General features: G+C 35.0%; 1 protein-coding gene across 2 annotated transcripts in view; it reads left to right on the plus strand.

Annotated features, from left to right (window-relative positions):
- ZDHHC21 (zinc finger DHHC-type palmitoyltransferase 21) overlaps positions 1 to 19,831 on the plus strand; it is a 62,608-nt gene extending 42,777 nt beyond the window's left edge. For both annotated transcript variants that reach the window (XM_044265639.1, XM_044265640.1), the window contains exons 7-9: positions 4,376 to 4,492; positions 14,990 to 15,033; positions 15,582 to 19,831. In XM_044265639.1, coding sequence (XP_044121574.1) covers positions 4,376 to 4,492; positions 14,990 to 15,033; positions 15,582 to 15,714 — 294 coding nt within the window. In that variant the 3' untranslated portion in view covers positions 15,715 to 19,831. The remainder of the gene's footprint in view (positions 1 to 4,375; positions 4,493 to 14,989; positions 15,034 to 15,581) is intronic.
- Positions 19,832 to 21,281: the final 1,450 nt, after the last annotated feature.

A 21,281-nucleotide genomic window follows, 5' to 3' on the forward strand; every position in this document is an offset into this window, starting at 1 on the left:
TTTTTTCCCCCTGGAAGCACCAGTTTTCTCCCTCCTTTGGGGGCCATATTACTTATATTGAGAATGCATGCAATAAGCCAAACCCTCCCACCATTTTCTTTTTATATAGGAGTGGTATGGTATTTGTTGTGTTTTGTTTGTTCCCATGAAATTTAGATACAGCTTACTTAGCAATTTGTACAAAGAAAAGTAACCTAGAGTTAAAAAAAAAAACCTTTTTTTAAATTAAAAAAAAACAAAACCCATATAGTCCACCATTAGTAGATTATATGCTCTGCCAGTGGGGATTTTTATTGGAATTGTATTAATTTTATACATCAGTTTGGATACTTGACATCTTTAACAGTACTGAGCTTCCTGATCGTAAGCATAGCATAGCTCTAAGAAGAAAATTGCTTCAGGAGGAAATTGGAAACAGGAGGAGTTCTGTAACCATAAGTGAGTGGTTAAAACTTGTGCAAGAAATATTCACAGATTTATCAGTGAGTTCTACCTCTGTCAAATATGAAAGGAAACAATCATTCTAATCTTATAAAAACTCTTTTAGAAAGAAAAGAAAAAGAGGGAACTCTACCCAACTTGTTTTAGGTGTATAGCATATGTTAAATACATAACTTATCAAAGATAATGAAGAAAGAAAAAATTATAGGCTAGTCTGATTATGAACATAGATAAACAACCTCTACACGAAATATTAGCAAACTGAATCTGGATATATACATAACCAGCCTTATCCAGTTGTGTTTATCTTAGACATGAAAGGCAGTTTTTACATTAGAAAATCAGTATTTTTATCACATTAACAGATTAGAAAAAAAATCACGTGTATGCAGACAACTATTTAGACAATAAAGTTAATAGCAAAACCACTTATAATAGAAACAGGAAGTTCCTGACTTAAATATGGCCCAAAAGTACAAGACCTCTGGGGGAAAAATATGAAGCTTAAGAGAGAGACACACACAGAGAGGGGGAGAGAGAGAGAGTGTGTGTGTGTGTTTCTGATTGTGTGTGTAACTTGAAAGACTAAAGAAATTTTTTCTGAAAATACAGATGGATATCCATATGTTAAAAGTAAATTCAGACCCCTGTATTACACTGTGCAGAAAAAGAATAAACAGCAGTTCCAGATGGATTAGTGACCTAAATGTGAAAGGCAAAGCTCAGAGCTTTTAAAGGCTTTGGGTAATAATGTAGGAGAGTGCCATTAGTACCTCAGGATTGGAAAGGCTTCTTAAACAAGAAATGAAAAGCACTGAAGGAAAAGATTGATACATTGGTCTACATTAAATTGAAGCCCTTGGAGTTATCAAAATATGCCATAAAGACAGTGAAAAGGTAGACTCAGTGTAGAAAGCATCTGCAATATACAACTAAAACTTGGTTGTATCCAAATGGCAGGAACAGTGAGTCAGTAACCTTTACCTTCAGGTAGGGATGAGGGAGAGAATTTGATGGGTAGGGAATGCACAGATGAAAGCTCTGTGTGCTGTCACATGTTCTCATTCTTGAGAGGATGGTGTGACTTTTCTCGAAACTGAACTTACATCTTATGCATTTCCTGGATATAAGCACATCTCTTAACGAGAAATGGGGAAAATGAAAATGATGAAGGAATACAGTTACAATATCCATTTGCTAAGGCTGCCATAACAAAATGCTGCAGACTGGAAGGCTTATACAACAGAAACTCCGTTTCTCGTAGTTCTGGAGGCTGGATATCGAAGAGCCTCAAGTCAGCAGGTTGAGTTTCTTAGGATGCCTCTGTCCTTGGCTTGCATCTGGGCCACCTTATCGCTGTGTCCTCACATGGTGTTTCCTCTGTGCGTGAGCATCCTGGTGTCCGTGTTTCTTGGTTTCCTCTTATAGGGACACCAGTCAGATTGGATTAGTGCCACTCTAAGGGACTTGTTTTAACTTATTCTCCTCCTTAAAGGCCCTGTCTCCAAAGACGGTCACATTCTGAGGTTCTAGGAATTAGGACTTCAACATATGGATTTAGGGGAAGATACATTCAGTCATAACACTGAATATGTAGGAAAGATCTCGAATAGCACACGGGTTCTTGTGATTTGGATAAAGTTTTCCAAGCGAATTTTTAGATCCCAAAAGTGCTACATTTAAAAAAAAAAAAATCTAAAATAAAGTGAAGATGTTATGCTCTGAAGAACTTTGCTAAATGACCAAGATTTGGATTTAGTACTGAACATGTTAATTATGTGTGTGCAATCTTGGAATGCAGTTGTGTTTTGAAAATGTTAAGAGTGATAAAAAGAAATTTCTCCCAAGTATTTTACTGTTTTACACGAATACTCTTAAATCCAAATGTGCAACCTGTGAATAAATGTAATATTAGCGTTAGATCTTTTAATCTCATCATCCCCAACATTTATAAATTCTAGCTGGCAAAATTTGTTTAAAAGCTTTTCACTGGGAGAAGAGAAGATGCTTTTTATTTGGTCATATATGGTATTTTTATTACACCAAGCTCTACTGTAACACCATATGTGCATTTCTGAAATTCACCCTACTATGCAAAATTATGCAGTGAAAACCACAGAGCTTATGGGAAGAGGGAGGCACAACACTCAGAAACTTTTTCAGTGACACTCAGAAGGGTCAGAACCTAATAAAATCAGCAGCACGGTTTCACACCTGTTAAATAGTTAAGAAATACACAAATACGATACTGAACTTGACACTTCACCTTAGAAGAGAGACCTGCTGTGTTGGTGTGGCAGTGGGCATCAGATGGGTTGCAGTAAGTGATGGAAGGAGGGTCATCTGAAACCTGAGGGGAAGTCGCAATAGCAGGTGTGGGTGAGTGCGGGCCCCTAACACAGACGGTCAGTTGCGGTGGTCACTAGGTGTTCGGGAGTCTGCATGCGTTTTGTGTATTCCCGCAGGCCTTCGTTTAGCTGGGTGCAGTCTTCCATGTTCATTTAGGGTTTCTCGTGGATGAAGTCACACACAAGCAACACAGAATTCTCGCTGTGCTCAAGTTGTCGTTTCATGTACTGACCACGTTGGATCAAATATGTGTTTTCAAACAGCGGTAGAGCAGAACTTCCTACACGTAATTTCTTGTATCGTGCATAGCTCCATCTTTCCATCGTCCATGATTTGTAAGGACTCTGTGTCAGGCTCTTCTCACTGGGCATTTAAAATGACTGCCTGATTTCCGACTGCTGTATGAACTGAGTGGTTTGGGTATAGACTCCGATTTCTGCTTGAGTCTGGTGGGTGGTCATTGTGCTACACCGAAAAGCATCAGTTTTTTTATTTCAAGCAAGCTCCTTATGTTCGGTGACCTCCCTATTTTTGATGTTGCTACCAGGATACCCTTAAGCCTGAACCTGATTCAGTGTTAAAAAGACATGTGGGTGTTTATGTTTTGGGAGGGTCCTTCCGTTCATCTGTTGTTTCTGTCCATTGTGGAAGTATTACTACACAACTTAGGAGCAGGTTTCCAGAGCTTCATCTCACTGCTCTGGTCTGTCTGCTTGGTTACAGAGAAAATGAAGTGCTTCTTATTTTCCTGTCTTTCCACCACTTTTTTGGGTTCACTTTTGAGACACTCATTTTTATGCCGTGAGCCAGGAAATCAGCGTTCCCTCAAGGCATTTACATTTCTCCTTCCTGTCTAGGCATTGCTTGGTGTTTCCACAGTCTTCTGCATGCATCCCTGTTAGAGCATAGATCACACTGTTTTGGAGTTTCATGAAGTTGGCTTCTCTCTCTAAATAAGCTGCAACTTTTTCAGGGCATGGACCATATCTTTCTCGTTTTTACTTTTTTCTGTTACTTAGCGCCGTGCTTGGCAGTGGTAGTCGAGTGGATGGATGGATGGATGAAGTAGGCTTAAAGAGAACTTATCCACAAGATCCCATCATTAATATTTCCCCCTCTTTTTGACTAAGTGACATAATCTCGGCTATCTTGGTCACCTGAACTTCAATACTGTGAATCAGGCTTGTGCATTCATTCTTTAGAAGTATAATAATAAAATTTCCTTTTGTGTAACCAAAGATTGCACACTGTATGTTTTGTTTGTGTTTTTTGGAGGTTTTTATTTTCTTTTGGTTTTTGCTACAAACGGTACATAAGTGTGGCTAATTTGCAACTTTAAGATTGAGGTTTTTTGACACGAGAGCAGTAAAAATCCCATTTATTGGTATGCTACTATAAATTAAAAGCAATTATTTTTGAAATTTTCAAATATTTATATAGTGGTTAAGTGGAGTAAACTCAAAAGGGGGAGAATATTTTTTAAGATAATAAGGAACAGTGTTATGGGTTAATTCTTGAGTGTTACTGAAATTATAAGTAACTTTTCAATTTGTTTTTAAGTCTTTCTTTTTTCTTCTTCTTATAGGACCTCTTTGTTTTTAGACATGAACTGGCCATAATGAGACTAGCTGCCTTTATGGGCATTACTATGTTAGTTGGGATAACAGGACTTTTTTATACTCAACTAATTGGCATCATCACAGTAAGTATATTTTTTTAATGTAATGTATTTATGAACACATTTCCTAATTATGAACCTAATTCTAAGTGACAAAAGTTCAGATATTAAAGGAGAAAATTACCACATAGTCATTTATATATTTTCATTCCCATGTGCCTGTGTCATTTTAAAGTAGTAATAATCAGTGTACAGAGTATATATACTGTTTTGTTTCCTGCTTTTAAAAATTTGCATATTCTATATGGCTACAGACTAATGTTTATAGTTTTTAATATTTGGATATACTGTTTAATGACTATACCTTATTTTAATTAATAGTTTTCCTGTTGATCAGCATCTAGTTTGTAATCTTTTTTTCTATATTACGAATAAGACTACTTTGAACATCTCTTTTTCCTCTTGAAAATATTTAAGACTATTTAAGATAAATTCTGAAAAACGCAGTTGCTGGTAGAAACATTTTATTAGTAATTGGGTCTTACTGTTATTTATTTATTTATTTATTTTGCATGCATTTATTAGCAAAGTAGGATTTATCACAACAGAGAGGTTCAAAAAGTGAGAAAAATTACATTGAGTAAGGATGTGCAAGTTTGGTAATATGCTGCATTGTAGAAGATGTAGGTTAAGGTTTTCTCCTGCATAGTTGATGGGGATAAATTGGCATAATCTTTTTGAAAGGTGAATTGTCAGTGTGTATCAGACCTTAAAACTCAGTCATTTTTGTCAACCTCTACACATTTGTTTTTTTTTTTTTAAAGAAGCAGTTTCTACCCTTTATTTATTTATTTTTTAAAGATTTTATTTATTTCTCTGACAGACAGAGATCACAAGTAGGCAGAGAGGCAGGCAGAGAAAGAGAGAGGGAAGCAGGCTCTTTACCGAGCAGAGAGCCCAACCTGGGGCTCGATCCCAGGACCTGAGACCATGACCTGAGCCAAAGGCAGAGGCTCAACCCACTGAGCCACCCAGGCGCCCCAGTACACATTTGTTTTATAGAAACTATTTGTTGATGTGTGTAAATAAGCATGTATGTTAAAAAAAGATCCCCACTGTTATATTCTGTATAGCATATGTATTGTGTATGTAAACATAAGTGTTTACCAGAATATGTTCAGTGAAAACAATGTATAGTAAGAAAAAAAGGTTATTAAAACTTACTATGAAGTAACAGTAATCAAGAAAGTATGCTACTGACACAAGGATACACGTATAGATAAATGACCTAGAATTGAAAGTCCAGAGATGTATGTAAAAATAGTCAATTGATTTTCAACATGAGTGCCAAAACTGTTCACCAGGGAAAAGTCTTTTCAATAAATGCTGCTGGGATAATGAGATATGCACATGCAAAAGAGTAAAGTTGGGCCCTTACCTCACACCATATACATAAATTAACTAAAATTGGATCGTGGACCTAAATGTAGGATCTAAATTATAGAACTCTTGGAAGAAAACAAAGGAGTAAAATTTGGAGTAGGAAATAGTGTCTTAGATATGACAAGAAAATTACAACCAAGAAAAAAATGGATAAATAAAACTATAAACTTTTGTGCTTCAAAGTATACAATCAAAGAGTGAAAAGACAGCTCATGGAATGGGAAAGAATATTTGTAAATCCTGTGTCTGATAAGGGACTTTTTAAAATCTAGGATAGAGAACTCCTATAACGCAATACTAAAAACCAGCCTAATTAAAACATGGCCAGAGGATCTGAATGTATAATTTGTTCAAAGAGGTTACACCAATGGACAACAAATACATGAAAAGATGCTCAACATCACTGGTTTTCAGGGCAATGAAAATCAAAACCAGGATGAGGTGCCACTTCACACACACGAGGATAACTGTAATTTAAAAAAAAAAAAAAAAGGTAATAACAAAGATTGGTCCGGACTTAGAGAATCATAACCCTCACACACTGCTTGTGCGGACAGAAAACAGCCCAGACAGATAACAGTCTGGCAGTTCTTTAAAAAGTTACACATGGAATTATCATTTCATTCAGCAGTACCTCTCCTAGGTGGATACCCAAGAGAAATGAAACATATGTCTGTGCAGACATTTGTACATGAATATTTATAGCAACATTATTCAAACATAATAGCCCCAAACTGAGAACAGTCCAGGTATCTGTTAGCTGACAAATGGATATACAGTGGGATATCCGTACAGTGGATCTTACTCTGCCATAGAAAGAAGTGAAGTACTGATACATACTGGGAACACGGAAGAACCTTGAACAAGTCACAAAAGGCTCTGTATTTGTGGGGTTCCATTTATATGAAACGTCCAGAATAGGCAAGTCTGTAGAAACAGAAAGGAGGTTAGTGTTTGCCTGGGGGCGGGGAGCTAGCTACAGGTAGTGGTAACTAGCCTTGGGCTAAAACTGGAAGAGTGCAGTCAGGGAAACGCACCTCTTGTACAAACCTGTGTTTGCATACTTTCTACGGTACTCATCATAACCTTTCCTCCCTAGGTTTTATAGGAAAAACACTAAACACACAGGAAATTATAAAGAATTTTATAGTGAATACCCAACCACAGTTAACATTAGAATATTTGTTTTATCTCATGTCCGACTGTCGATCTGTTTATATTTTGATACGTATCAAAATAAATTGCAGGCATCAAATTATTCACCATGCAGATCATTAATAGAGCTTAATGCTTATTTCCATTTTTTTTCCTTCATGTTCTTATTGGCTGTTCATGATTGCATAATGTCTGTTCAAATTATTTTTATTGTTACTCAGCTTGAAATATTTTCTAGTATCTTGTGACTTCTCTAATGATGATAACATGGTATTAAGAATAGTGGTGAAGAGGAGAGTAGGTCTTTGCCTAAAATCTTTTCTCTACTTTTACACTAATTCCCAATTACTTTATAATCTGTCTGTAAGTCATGTCAGAATTACTAGATTTTACTTGGATTTTTTGAATTTTTACTTTTGGATTTACCAAAATCATTGGTATCTATTTATATACCCCAGAATGATAATTCTCAGATTTCTTTCGCTATCTTAAATTCTTTCTAATTCTCAGATTAGATCTATCTATCTATCTATCTATATATTATCATATATAATATATATGTATTAAATATAATAATATATATAATTATTGTAATATATTATTATATTTCTATATAATAATATATAATATAATATTAGATATATATATACCCAATATACCCCAGAATGATAATTCTCAGATTTCTTTCACTATCTTATGAATAACTAAAGTTATTTACTGAATTTCTTGGTTTGGAAGGATGTGTAATATTGGATTCTGTTCTGATTCTATTCCATATTACCAAAGTGTTAATATTTTTCAAATTGCCTGATTTTTTTCTTTTGCTATAATACTGAACAGTATTTCATTATCTTAAGATGAGGAGGTTGGTTCTGATGTTTTGGTATTTCTAAAACTAAGTAGAAACCACATTTGTTATCTAATGCTTTCTTCAAAACTTTCATTTCTTTCTGAATACATATAGTACCCTCTCAGAATACTCTGTACTAGACAGTTCTGATGTCTGTAGAAATTATACATTTGTGAAACATTCAAAAAAGAATGCAGTGTTAAAGTAGACATTTTTAGCCCAGTCTCTACTCACCCTACTTCCTCTTGAATCCAGGTATTTTGAACAATTGTAGTCAACTTCAATTCCATTTACCTGGGTTTTCATAGTGACCTTCTAGCATCCCTCTTTTTGGATTAAGAAAAATTCTTTTAAGGTTTCCAGCATGCGCTCCTCCTCACATTGATTTAAGGCTCTTTAAAGCTTAATTATTTAAGGTTTTAAACCTCAGTATTAATTTTAAATCTAATGAATTACTAACAGTTAAATAAAATAAGATTTAATATTTAATTAAAGTTAAAAATATAGAGACTGTGCTTACTTTTTTTTTTTTTTTAATACAGTATGCTTGCTGTTTTCATTTTATGAAAAAAATTGAGACTGTCCACAGGAAATTTCACACCTGGACATGTTTCTGTCATAATTTGAATCCATGCATCTCTCACAATGTGGAAGAAGTGATGAATATGTTAGGTAGCATAAGAAAGACAAAGAGGAAAAGCAATCACAGTAAATTTAATCCTTCCACTGGAGTCTTCCTCCTCCCCTATTCCTGCTTCCAAAGACCAGGAGGCATTTTGGGAAAACACTGGTAGGAGTATTATTTCATTACATAAACTATGTCATTATGTAAGTCCTATTAGACAACAAACAGGCAAAACGAATGCTTTTTTAGGTTTAAATTGAGGCTTTGAGGAAGCAGCACATCCGTTTTCAGTAATTTTTCCTCATTATTTGTTCTTAGAATAATAAGTCATTTTTCTCCACGCAAGAGGGAAGATTCTGTCGTCTTATTGGTAGTAGAAGGTAACAGGATAATCACAGTAATGATTATCTGATGTCGTTTGAGAGTTAGCAAGAGCAGATTATCTGTGACCTAGATAAAGTAACTAGAAAGTTAAGTTTAAAACCAGTGGATTTCGAATCTCGTTTCCAAGGTTTAAAGATTGCAACACAACCAGATGCTTCTGTGGAATAAGCTAATCTTCAACCCAGATTTAAAGGATTACCTTTGATTATTTTTAGATTTCATTTTAGACGTAGGCTTAAATATATGTTTGTGCCTTTTTACTAAACTCGGTATTGAAGTTAAAATGTTTTCAAAGCAATCTGCTTTGACGCATTCTCTGTTTAGGGAACAGATTATTCTAATTACTCCTTACTTTGCCTGTTTAGCCTTTTTCTGTTTCCGAATGAAATGGATAGTGATGTTGTTATTCACGTAATTGATGTTGTCAGACTCTCTTATTGAGCAGTAGTCCACACACAGCCAAGAATGATGTCCGTTGTGATGCGCACTGATACTGATAGTGCTGGTGATGGTATTCGTCATGTTTGCAGTCCCTGGGCTTGGGGAGAGTTGGTCAGGAAGCGCTGTAACAGCTGGTCCAGCGCCTTCTGGTGGGGTTCTGACAGGGAGCCATTGTGTACCATGACACTGCTCTGACAGTTTATCTCAGTTTTGCATACAAGCATTTTTGTTTTCTGGGCGCCGTGGAGTTGATATAATAGCTTAAGCTTTTGATGGCGTCTCTGGAGCATAGAGAGCTTTTCTCAGTTGTGGTGAGGTTGAGGGTAGGGTGCGGCATATTTAGCTGTGGTTTTGTGCTTTAAATTCTCAAAGAAAAAAAATGGAACTTTTGCCTTTGCTCTCACAGGTACTATTGTTGAACTCTACTTGAATCACTAAAGATGGCTTAAAGTAAAGCTTTTCAAATTAAAAAGGGAGAAATGTCTCCCCTCCCCCCCAACATACTGACTCATGATTACTTAAATAAATACAAAAAGAATCACAAAGGCAGGGGTGACTTAATTTTCACTTGGTTATCTTAGGCAATGAAAAGTATCTTCTGTTCAAAATGTGTTCAATTAGTTTAAATGAGATTGTCTATTAAATAGCATTCTCATTAGTCTGACAATTAGTGGGCTTACCTGCCTTTTACTATGTACCCAGAAATGTAGTCCTGAGATTATTAATCCTTATAATTAAATTTTGCCAAGTATCCCACCGAATCAGTGTGAATTAGCATCTTTCAATATAGCCTCTGTACAAATTATGTGTGGTTTACTCAACTCCAAATCAGCATTGCAAATATGGAAATCATTGCTAATTATGCTGAGCCCAGCTCACTTAACATTTTTATAAAGGGCGCTCTGTATGGCATTTTCTTTTCTGAATTATATGTTTTGTTTAAGAAAAACAAAATGTATTTCTAATAGAGTACTCCTAGTTGTAATATTGGATGAAATATAATATTTCTCAGTGGCTTTTAAAAATCTAGAAAAATCATTAAGATTTTAAGTGCCATTTCTTACATGCTTTTAATATTATACACGGATATTTCTTTGAACTTTGAAATATGTAGAGAACTTTATAGAACCTAGGATCTCCCTTTCCAAAGAATTAGTTTAAATACATACTAAGTTAGGTTGCATGGTAATAAAACAGTATTCTTTTAAAAAATGCCTGCTAGCATCAAAATTATTTTGTGTGGGATTGGATTGTTCTTCAGCATAAACGTGTTCGTTTGTGAAAAATAAATTTATGTTATGTCATCTCTCTGGCTCAGGGTCATAACCTCCTTGTATTTCTGATAAAATTACAAGTAATTACAAACTATTTAAATCTATTGTGAGAAGTTCTTCCTTAGGAATACTGCATTTTAATTTTCTCAAAGCATTACTAATTGCTCGAGTGATTAAATGGATGCTTTTTTCGGTAAAGAAGCTAAACATTTATGAGTTTTCATTTTACTTACATTTTTACGCAAACATCCATTTTATTTTCTCATGTTCTGAATCTACATGAATTTTTTATCTGACTTTAAAACATCGCTGTAGGATTGGCAAAAACACTAAATCCTGTATTTATAGTTAATTTATGAATCTTTCCCACAATGATTCGTAAGCTTCTCTGTCACATTTTGTCAATACATTAGTTACTCCCTAAGTCTCAGCCAGAGAAGCACATTAGACCATCTTACCAGTACTGGTAACCAAAAATCTTATTGAAAGTAGAAGTTTGTATTAAAAATGTAAGAGTAGTTGACCTGGAGTGTTGATTGGGAACATGGTTTCCAGCCGTTTCAAATATTTAGCTTAAGGCTTACTTGTACAATATGTTATTGTGTGTAACCATTCTCTCTGGCATTCTCTGTGTATTTCCATACAGTTATCTTGTGTACTTGACTGCTTTCACTAGACTGTAAGCTCCTTGATGCTAAGGACTGTGTCCTTAGTAATAGCAATAGGTCCTTAGTAAATTTTTGATAGGTGGATAAATGAGTATATGATCTTGGTTTATATTCCCAGTACTTATTTTTTCAACTCGAGTATATGCCCCTTGTGAATATTGGATTTTATCTGTGTAGTCTCCTGTAGTCTCTGCATTTTATCTTTCGTTATAAAATCCACCTTGTAGAAGTTATATTCTGATATAATTGAGATACTGTTATCTCTAAGCCCTCAAAAGAGGGGTATATATAGTAGGAAGCAATATCAATGAAAAGTATAGTAGGCAATATCAGGAAAAAGTAGGACTGCCATTTACTGAGGCATTATTAAGGGTTCTAACATATATTAACTCATTTAATGCCTACAAAAATCTATGAGTAAGGAATGATTATTTGAAAATTGAGATACAGACTTTTAGTAACTTTCCTAAGGTTTTATACAGCTGGGAAATGACTTGATGAAGAGAAGGACAGTGATTATTTTGGAAAGAGATTTTCAGTGACTATATATGTAAGATCTACGGCCTTCTCACTTTGGTTCAATGAGTGATTAAATGTTCGTGTGAACTCCAGATCTCTGATAAAAGATATAGCTCGTTCTCTTTTGGAGATTAGTGCTTAAAAAACAGATTATTTCAAATGAGGACTACAGTGAGTTCTGACTTCAAAGGAGGAGAGTGAGCTATGATTAACAGGAAATAGTCTCTCTTTAACTTACCTTCTTAGACTGAACCTGAAAGATGATTTCTTAGGGTAAGATCAGCCCCAGGAGAAGATAAAGTATTGGTTGATAAACTAGGAAAGGCCCATATAGGTCTTGCTGTTTCCAATTTATTCTTTTTTAGAAAATAAACTTCTTATTTTTAAAATAAGAAAGCAGGGCTGCCTGGGTGGCTCAGTTGGTTAAGTGTCCAACTCTTGAACCGCTCAGGTTATGATCTCAGGCCTCTGAGGCCAAGCTCTGCATTTGGCTCTGCTGTGGGTGTGGAGCCTGCTTACAGTCCACTCCCTCTTCTTCTGCCCCTCCCCCCTCACTTACATTGTGCTTGCTCCCTCGCTCTCTCTCAAAACAAAATAGGAAAAGATTTTCATGTATCTCTTAGTTATGCAGATTGATAGAAGTCTTAGGTATTTGGGTCATTAAACCCATCATCATGGTGTAAATATTTTTCTGGAGGTAAGATATCCTGATTGTAGACAACATACTATAAAAACTTGTTTCTTATTCTTCGACAAATGCATTTTTTCTGGATAGTTAAGTTTTATGTATAACTAAGTATTTATAAATTATGCTTATACTCCTCAAAGATGGCAAGTATCTTATTGGTCCTTTCCTGATGGTCACTAAAGGTATTGACTCTTATGCTGAATGAAATTACTGCACCAAAATCCATTTTAATTATCTGTAGTTTGTTCTTTCTAAAATAGTCCACATTTCTCTGGTTTGCAGCACACACACACACACACACACACACACACACAGAGTATATTTAACCTCATTTGGCACTTTTGGCATTAACTTGTGGTTTTCAGTGTTCTGCCATTAGTAACCCTCTCTCCTCCTCTGGTTTACAGATCCTATTGTGTTTACGAATGTGATAGCGTGTTGACTTGTGTTGTTCTGAGCACATTCTATAAGTGCAAGGGACGTGTTTATGCCATGTTTGGCTATTCGAATACAAATTGCATTTTCTTTTCTTATAACAGTATTCTTGATAGCTGAGTTCCAGAGAGAGATAAGCATTTGCTATTTCTAGAGGGGAAAAAAAAAAAAAAAAAAAACAAGCCTGTTTTTGGCTAGCCTCGAAAATCCTGTTCACAAAGTCATGGTAAACATCACATTCTTTGATAGAATAACCATCTGTTTATGATGACTTAACAGGTACTATTCTACTTATTTCTTGAACCAGATTCTGGAAAGATGTCAAAAGCACTTGGAAATAAAAGCTTTTCCCACATGAAATCTAAATCCAAAGTCTTTGAAGTTGATTCTTTTATTTAAGCCACATATAAGTACCTCAGAGTTTTAATCAAATTGTAAACTTACACATAGTAAAAATTTAATATAATACTAGGTGTAGTAGTCTGACTCTGTAGTCGCCTTCCTTATCCTGAAACAGTTTGTAAGTATTATCCACAACTGTGATTTGAGGCCATTTACTTACCTGTCCTAAGAACACTTACAGACCTCTGTCCTGTCTTTTCCTTTGCCTGGTTGCACAAGCTGCCTAGATTGTTCTGGGGCAACGTGTCGCCCATCAGTGCTAAGAACCTGTTCAAATTACTTCATTCACTTTCCGTGCAGATGTGGAAGCAGAGGGCCCGCTTTCCACTAAGCCCATAATCAACGTTCTCATGTATTTGCAGACTGTGTTGTCACAAAGTAAAATGTTATTTTGAGGAAATTATGCAACAGAACTGAGGAAAGTTAATTATAAATAGACTTGTCATTGGATACCATGAATTTCAAAGCATGATAGGAAAACTAATGAATATGGAATATGTGGCTAATCTACAATCTTGTCACAAATTCCCAGGGAAGAGGGAAATGAAACACTGCTATTGATGACTTTGTCGTCTAAAAAAATAGATTTATTTTCTCATATGTGGGCTAACTATAGTTATTCAACTGTTCATACATTGAGAACTTAATATTGTGAGCTGTTGATGTAAATGCTATAAAGAGATTTTTAAAGTCAAATGTTTTTTGTTATTATCCTTGGAAGAGAGGTCCACAGCCAGAGAAGTTCTTGGGATTGGCATGGCCACCCCAGACGCTTGCATGTTTGGTGACAGCGCGGTCCACCTGTCATATGTGAGCAAGCTCTTGAAGTAGAGGATAAGAGGAGGAAAACTTCTCTGACTGTTTTTCATATATTAGAAAGAACATATTTTCTTTTGTAGTACTTTGAAGTCTGTTTAAAATGTAAATAAGTGTCTAAAATAAGATTGTGTCATTTGTGTTTTGGTTATCTGGCTATTACTTACCAGCACAGTTTCTCAGCCTAGCAATGGATTTTTCTCTTATTGTAAATGAAACCAGCATATCTAGAAACTTTCTTCTCTTTGTTGAATTGTTTCACTCACCTATTTGTGTTAGAGCTTTATAGAAAGCACATAAGAAGAAATTGTATTATTATGAAGATACTGCTTTTTCTGTTAAAGAAATAGTTTCACTTTCCTTTTCAGAGTGATAGGTGCTGTAATATGGCAAATGCGTAGATTGCCTTGTTGGATTGTGTTTGTTTATAGAAGTCCAGAACCAGTAGCCTTCTTGGGCTGTTCGCAGTTTTCTGTTCATGAGTGCCTTGAATTCATCGTTTTGGTATTTATTTTCTCGTACATGTTCACTGATAGTTGAATTAAAAAATAAATCCTAGACTTTTAGAAGAATTATCAAAGAAGCAACTGTAATAAAAGGTTATAGTTTAATAAAATGAGACTCCTACAATTTTTGTGAGGTTTTGTAATTGAATAATTTTTTTTTTCTTTTTTTGGCACGATGTAATGTTCATTCTGTTTTTGTCAAGGGGATTTCAGCAATGTATGCAGTTAATTTAAAATTCTTAGTACCCATATGTAAACTGTTTAAATCTTTAGAATATTCTCTAAATACGATGAAAAGCCTCATAAAGTAGATGTAGAATAAAGCCTTGATAACTTTGTTCCATCTGAGTATAATTTTTCTTTGATTTTTGATAGGATACAACATCTATTGAAAAGATGTCTAACTGTTGTGAAGAAATGTAAGTATAAACGTGAAGGCCGTAGTGTTCTTCTTTAAAAACGGAAACAGCTGGCCACATTTGAAAAACGTGTGTGTGTAGTGGCAAGATAGCATAATGCTGGCTTTTTCTCGGGGCCCTGTCTAAGGCCTGAGCTAGACAGGCATAATCCAGTCTTCCAGTAGGGGTCTTCAAGCCATGCTAGTTTTCCAACAAAATAAGTACTGATCCTTCTTGTTCCTTGTCTAAGTAAAGTAAGTTAAATTATTTGTCCCAGAAAGTACATCAAAAGAGATTTGCTCCTGTGTTGTTGACACACATTCTGTTAATCCCGAGATTCTCCTCTGCTTCAAAAGTTGCCCTAGGTTGATTGACGACACAGATACAATATCTGCTCTCCAGAGTTAAAACTCAGCTGCATGCCGGAATGAAAGGAGAGCTGTATTTGTGATGCTGGGACACAATTCATCAGAGTCCGGGAATGGATCCCCAGCCAACCTGTATTGTTTTAGCTGACTGAAGTACACCATGGGAGTGCTGTCTTTCACTAATAATGCTGTCTTCTGTAGATCGAGGCCCCGAAAGCCATGGCAGCAGACCTTCTCAGAAGTTTTTGGCACTCGTTGGAAGATCCTGTGGTTTATTCCTTTCAGGCAGAGGCAACCACTGCGAGTTCCCTACCACTTTGCCAATCACGTCTAAACAGATGGATGGTGGGCACAGATGGGTCCTCCACGCTGGAAATGCGTTACAGGTTTTCTGATAATAGAACTATGACAGTCTTCAAGTCAATTAAAATCCACCCACCAATCTTAGGCATCATAATGTGCCCCAGGCTTTATTTTAATAGTGATCTTGATCCTGTTGTGGGACTAATACGAGATCTATATTTAAGTTTTAAAGCATGTTTACTTTCAAATTAGCTTTCCACAGGGATTTCTCTAAATGCTTTTGTGATTAGACCCCGAAGGCAGTGATTGAGATGAAATAATTGTACATAATTTTTTTTAGTACTGACAATGTTACAGATTTTAATTTATGGGAAATTTCAGATGTTTATTTAAATTTTTCACTCTTAAGCAGTACTAACCAAATCTGAATTTCATTCTTTGGGTTTACAAAAGTTGATACACCTATATTATAGGTAAGTTTTCTTTTTCAAATACATCATAATTTAAATAGCAATACTGCCTTTTATTTGTGCTGCAGGATTTTTTTTTAATGCAGCATAGATTGAACAACAATGAAAAACCAAAAAAAAAAAAACCAACATAAAAAGGGCAGTGTTTTCTTAGAAGTAGCTCTCTAATGTTTTCTGTTTTTCTCTTCACCAAAAACAAAATAAAAACGCCACTAAAATAAAATACCAACTACCTACCTTATTTTAAAGGAAAGATGAATTTTTTTTCCATATTAACTTTCTCACTTCTTTTCCCTGCACTGATATAATTATTGGTTGTTGTTAAAATAATTGCTCCAAGTCAGAATTTTTGACCACATGGGCATGTATTCTATTTTACGCTAAGATTTTGATGAGCAAAAAGGGTAGAGAATTTGTAATAATTCCACAGGTACCTTTTCTCGTACAGTTAAATTAGAATGAATATGTTTTTAAAATGCTAGTGTACTAGATAATATATAATGTACAGTGTAAAGAGGAATATTGTGCTTTTAAAAAACATATATATATATACTTTTTACTTTTATTTACCTACTAGTACATCTAAAATTACACATTGAAGGTTTATATGTAATAGATATTGACCAACTAAATAATAAAATTTTATTTGTAGGAAGTTGCTAGTAAAAATAAGTAAGTAACCTTTGTGTACCTATAATCACCCAAATCAAAATGAAATTTTAATCGGCAACTATAAATTTGGATTGAGAGACCATTTGTTAGTAGCTAATGTTAAGAAATGACCTTAGAAAACATAAAGATCTATATTTACCATTAGCTTATACAAATTTAAATGGCTAATGGTGATGGTCTCTTGGAAAGCAGAGAAGATCTGTGTGAAAAGACATTTAGCAGACTTTGAAAAAAATTCAGCCTTTACATTTTTTTCCATTAGAATACTGCAAAATCCATATATCTTTTTAGAAAATGTATGTCCTCACAGTCTTTGAAGAGAAGATTGAAGGGGTCTGCTGTTCTTGGAGCATATCAATATTTTCCTTTTAGTTAGTTTTGAGAGTAAGGAGTCACACCTGAGAAATCATGAAACCGAAGATTTCCGTTGTCAGCCAATTAACTATACTGTAGTTAGTTCTTCCAGGAATTGTAAATATCTTCTAAAATAATCAAATAAGCTGTTCTCAGAGATATAAATACCATGTCTTTTATGTTCTGACTGCAGTGCTTTATTATTTAAAAATGTAGAATTGGCAGATGAAAATATTTATTGGTGCTGATAAGATGCATAGCAAGTTTAATATGAGAAGTATATTTATAGAGCCTAATGAACCACAAAATTAGTATGTTCATCAGGCAACTGGGTTGAGTTTCATGCAAGCTAACGTATTGACCAAATTTTGGTCTGGTGACAGAACCGTTATAGGGAAGTAACGTGTAGATATATAAATAGGTCTCAGTCAAATGCCTTATGCTGTATACATTCCTGTCAGATGAGAACCTTGAGAAAAAGCAAAGCCTACTGTAGATCCCCCCCAGGGAGCTTTTTGGACATATTTATACGTCATATAGTAGCAGTAGGTACACACCTGGGAGGTCCTCAGTCCCAACCTCTGCCTCGGCAAGGAGAGCTGGAGGTGGTCCGTTTATCACTCCAAAGGTGGTTTTTGTTTTCTTAGATCCACCACTTCTAGGCACACTTCCTTCCCTCCTTTCTCTTTACCCTCCCTGCTCCTGATCCCACTACTTGAGTCCTCTAAGTTACGGGGATATAGATTGATACACTAGGCAAGGCATATATTTATTTTGTTTGAATGGCAGAAATGCTATATATCAATCTATTTATATAAGAATCTATATTAAAGCATAGCTATATATACTTATGCTGTAACTTTCAGTATTCCCAAGTTAGCACACCTAACTGGGTTTATAATTCTTGTGCCAGGACTTGAAAGAAACCAACTGGCAGTTTGCTAGGGAGTGCAGGAAGTCTAGTTGTGTTCTGTCTGCGCCCTCTTTTGGCTAATCAGTGTAATTATACTGGCTCTAGAGATCCACAGTGCCACAATTAACTGTATAGCCTAATCCTGAACATGCCAGAACTTAGGGGCAGTGTATGTACAAAAATGTATGGGTTTATGAAAATCAGTGTGTTCCACTTTATAATGACGACGTCTAGTTCATATAAGTGTGATAAGTACTTGGCTTCATTTATGTATATTCTTATATTTTTTTACTCTCAATTAGAAATTTCTATTAGATTTGGATAAACAAATGTAAACCATTTCATGAATTTTATTTTAAACCTTACCTTGGCAAATTAAGCCCTTAGAATTAGGAAAACCATTACTTAAAATGACCAATTTATTACAAAACACAGAAATTTACTGTAGTTACATCAGCAAGCAGGTACCTAATGTGTTTTGATGGGTATTAAAAAAAATACGTTTAATTATTTTTTAACCTCAGTTTTGGAATGACTTTTTTCTTTTTACCTGATTCTACTGCATTAAAAAAATAAGAGATTAATAATTCTTTCTATACTTTTTTTTTTTTTTTAGCTCTCCTATCCAGAGTTACAGCTGTAACTTTAGTAGTCATTGTGTTAGGTATTTTGGATAACCATGAAAATAAGAAATGATGCTGAGCATTAGTAAATAGTTACAAGCAGTGGGATTACTGATGTGATCTGTTTGTTAGAAGTAGTATTTCCTTATAAACATTCCATTTCATTTTAGGCAAAATATGTGTTAAAGGATGCTTTATATCAGTCATGTTTGTGGCGGGGGTCTGGAAATGAAAGATTTTTAGCTAGACGCTCTAGGTTACACCTCTTGAACAATTATATTTGTTGTTGTTCTCGTCTGTAAACAAACATGTTTATGGGCCCTAGATTATGGGGAAAAATTGACTGAGTTCAGAATCCCCCAAACTGTAGGTATCTGGTTAAAGAGCTTTTGGTACTTTATAACCAAGACTTAAAGAGTTTTTAAAATATGTGAAGGTGTTGCATTATAAGAAAAATACTATTTTGCTTAAGAGTTGTATTAAAAATATTTGTGATTAACATAAGAGATAGCTGTATTTAACATTTTAGTTGATGTATTAATCTCTTTTAACAGAAGAAGGCATAGTTTACTTTTAATAGTAATAGAATTAGAGAACATAAACATACCTAACATTCAGTATAACAACTAAGTTAAAACTTCTGTCAGACTGAACATCAGTGAATTTTTGCTGATGCTTAGAGGTATTTTACTCTAAGGATGCTGGCTAATTAAAACCATTCATCACCAGGCTTTTTCAGGTCACTTCCATAAAAGTAATTACTTGAAGGTGTATTTCACCCAAAAGGATTTATTATTTCTGAACACTAATCGTGAAGACTTAGGTTAGAATAACACTTCCAACCAGGAAATGTGAAGTAGTTTAGATTATGGCCACACAGTTTTCTATGTGTTAGATCAGAGGGCAGTTTCAGTGTTCTCCCATGTGTTGTTCTAAAATCAATGGATCCAGCCCTAGTTTACAACGGTAGTGATGTTAACAGAGCGGCTGGTCTCTCCCTGGGCTTTTTTCTAGTCTCTAACTAGTCCCTTGTGCTTCATGTATTTATAGATTATCGAGCTCAAGTTTACTAAACTATTGCTGCTTCAGTAAATAAAATTTTGAAATCACCTCTAATATATGTAGATATACTTATACTTGAATTTATTTGGGGAAGCTTATACTTATAAACATCAAACAATTTACTAATAGATGCAAGTATTAGATTTTTTTTACCTGACCTACTCTTGCTTTAAAAAATTTAAGTATTGGAAGATGTAGTTAGTCGTGTACATTTAGTATATTCTACTTGCTAATGTTATTAACCATATAATTAACAGTTCAATGAATGTATTATTTAATGTCCGCATTTGTTACCTTCTACTCTAAGAGTCATCCTCTGTTTATCTATAAATCAAAAATTTCATTATGTTCTGAATTTAGCCATCCTCAGTTGAATTCTAGAATATTCTACAGTAGAAATGTGAGAAAGTAACAGAAGCAACTTGCTTAAAGTAGTCTGAACCCATGTTGTTATTTTATAAATCAGCCAGTATTTAGCATTTCTGCTGCCTTTGGGACGATGATAGTTTAATTTCAGGAGAGTGACTGCTTTCTCTGATGTGTCCTTTCATTTTCATTGTGCAGTTTTTAACAACAAAATTTTTGTCTAGTTCTGCTCGTGCTTATTTGAAACAGAAGTAACAGTGGTATTTATAGTTCTTCAGTTGATATTGCCAGTATTTTTCATTATCATTATATTTATATTTTAATATTATATGTCCTTTTCCCATTGTCCACTGTAGAGGGCAGGTACAAATGAGTAGCAAGTAGCCAAAATTGGATAGAGAGAATAGGGGAGTTTGCAGCGATGGAGAGAAGGCTGGACAGGACGTGGGTAAGCAGCATCTCAGCCACAGGGCTGACGGGGTGCTGTTTCTGTGACATCAGGAAAGCCCCCGGGCTACAATCATGTGATTCATCTAAGCCTTCTTTCTTGTTGATATCGTTTTACTGTGAGAGTGGCTACTGCGTGTAAGCATTTGGTTAGAGCCATTTTATTTCTATTGCTGATTCTCATCAGTTGGCCAGATGCCTTTGAGAAATGGTTTTCAATTTTAAATATCGTACTTCTGTAGCATATGCTCACCTGAAGTGTTACAAATAATGTGCAGAGGGAAAATGGACAGGTTGCTGAAAGTTTGAGAAGTCCACGTCCTTTTTTACAAGCTTCCTATTGCAGAGAAAGCATACTGAGTTTTCTAGTCAATAAAATCAGCAATTTGTTTATAAAGGATGATTTTCACTTTAAAATGTGGGCTTTTTTAGAGTTCTTGATCCCCCAGGCGGTCACCTAACCCATCAGTATCATCCTAAATACCTGTCAGGTAATATGGTACTGACCACAGCTGTTCACCACTTGGAGCTTTTTTTTTGGTATTGATCGCTTTATATATAAACAGAGATGTGGACAAAACAGCAACAACAAAAGTGTGTTTAATTTTGTGGTTTTGCCTGCCTGTTGGACAAAGTGTGGGGTTTATTCGTGTAGTCTGGTAACTAAAGGGGAAGCTTGTCTGCATGTTGC

The sequence above is a fragment of the Neovison vison genome, chromosome 9, assembly GCF_020171115.1.
Source record: "Neovison vison isolate M4711 chromosome 9, ASM_NN_V1, whole genome shotgun sequence".
Lineage (NCBI taxonomy): Eukaryota > Metazoa > Chordata > Mammalia > Carnivora > Mustelidae > Neogale > Neogale vison.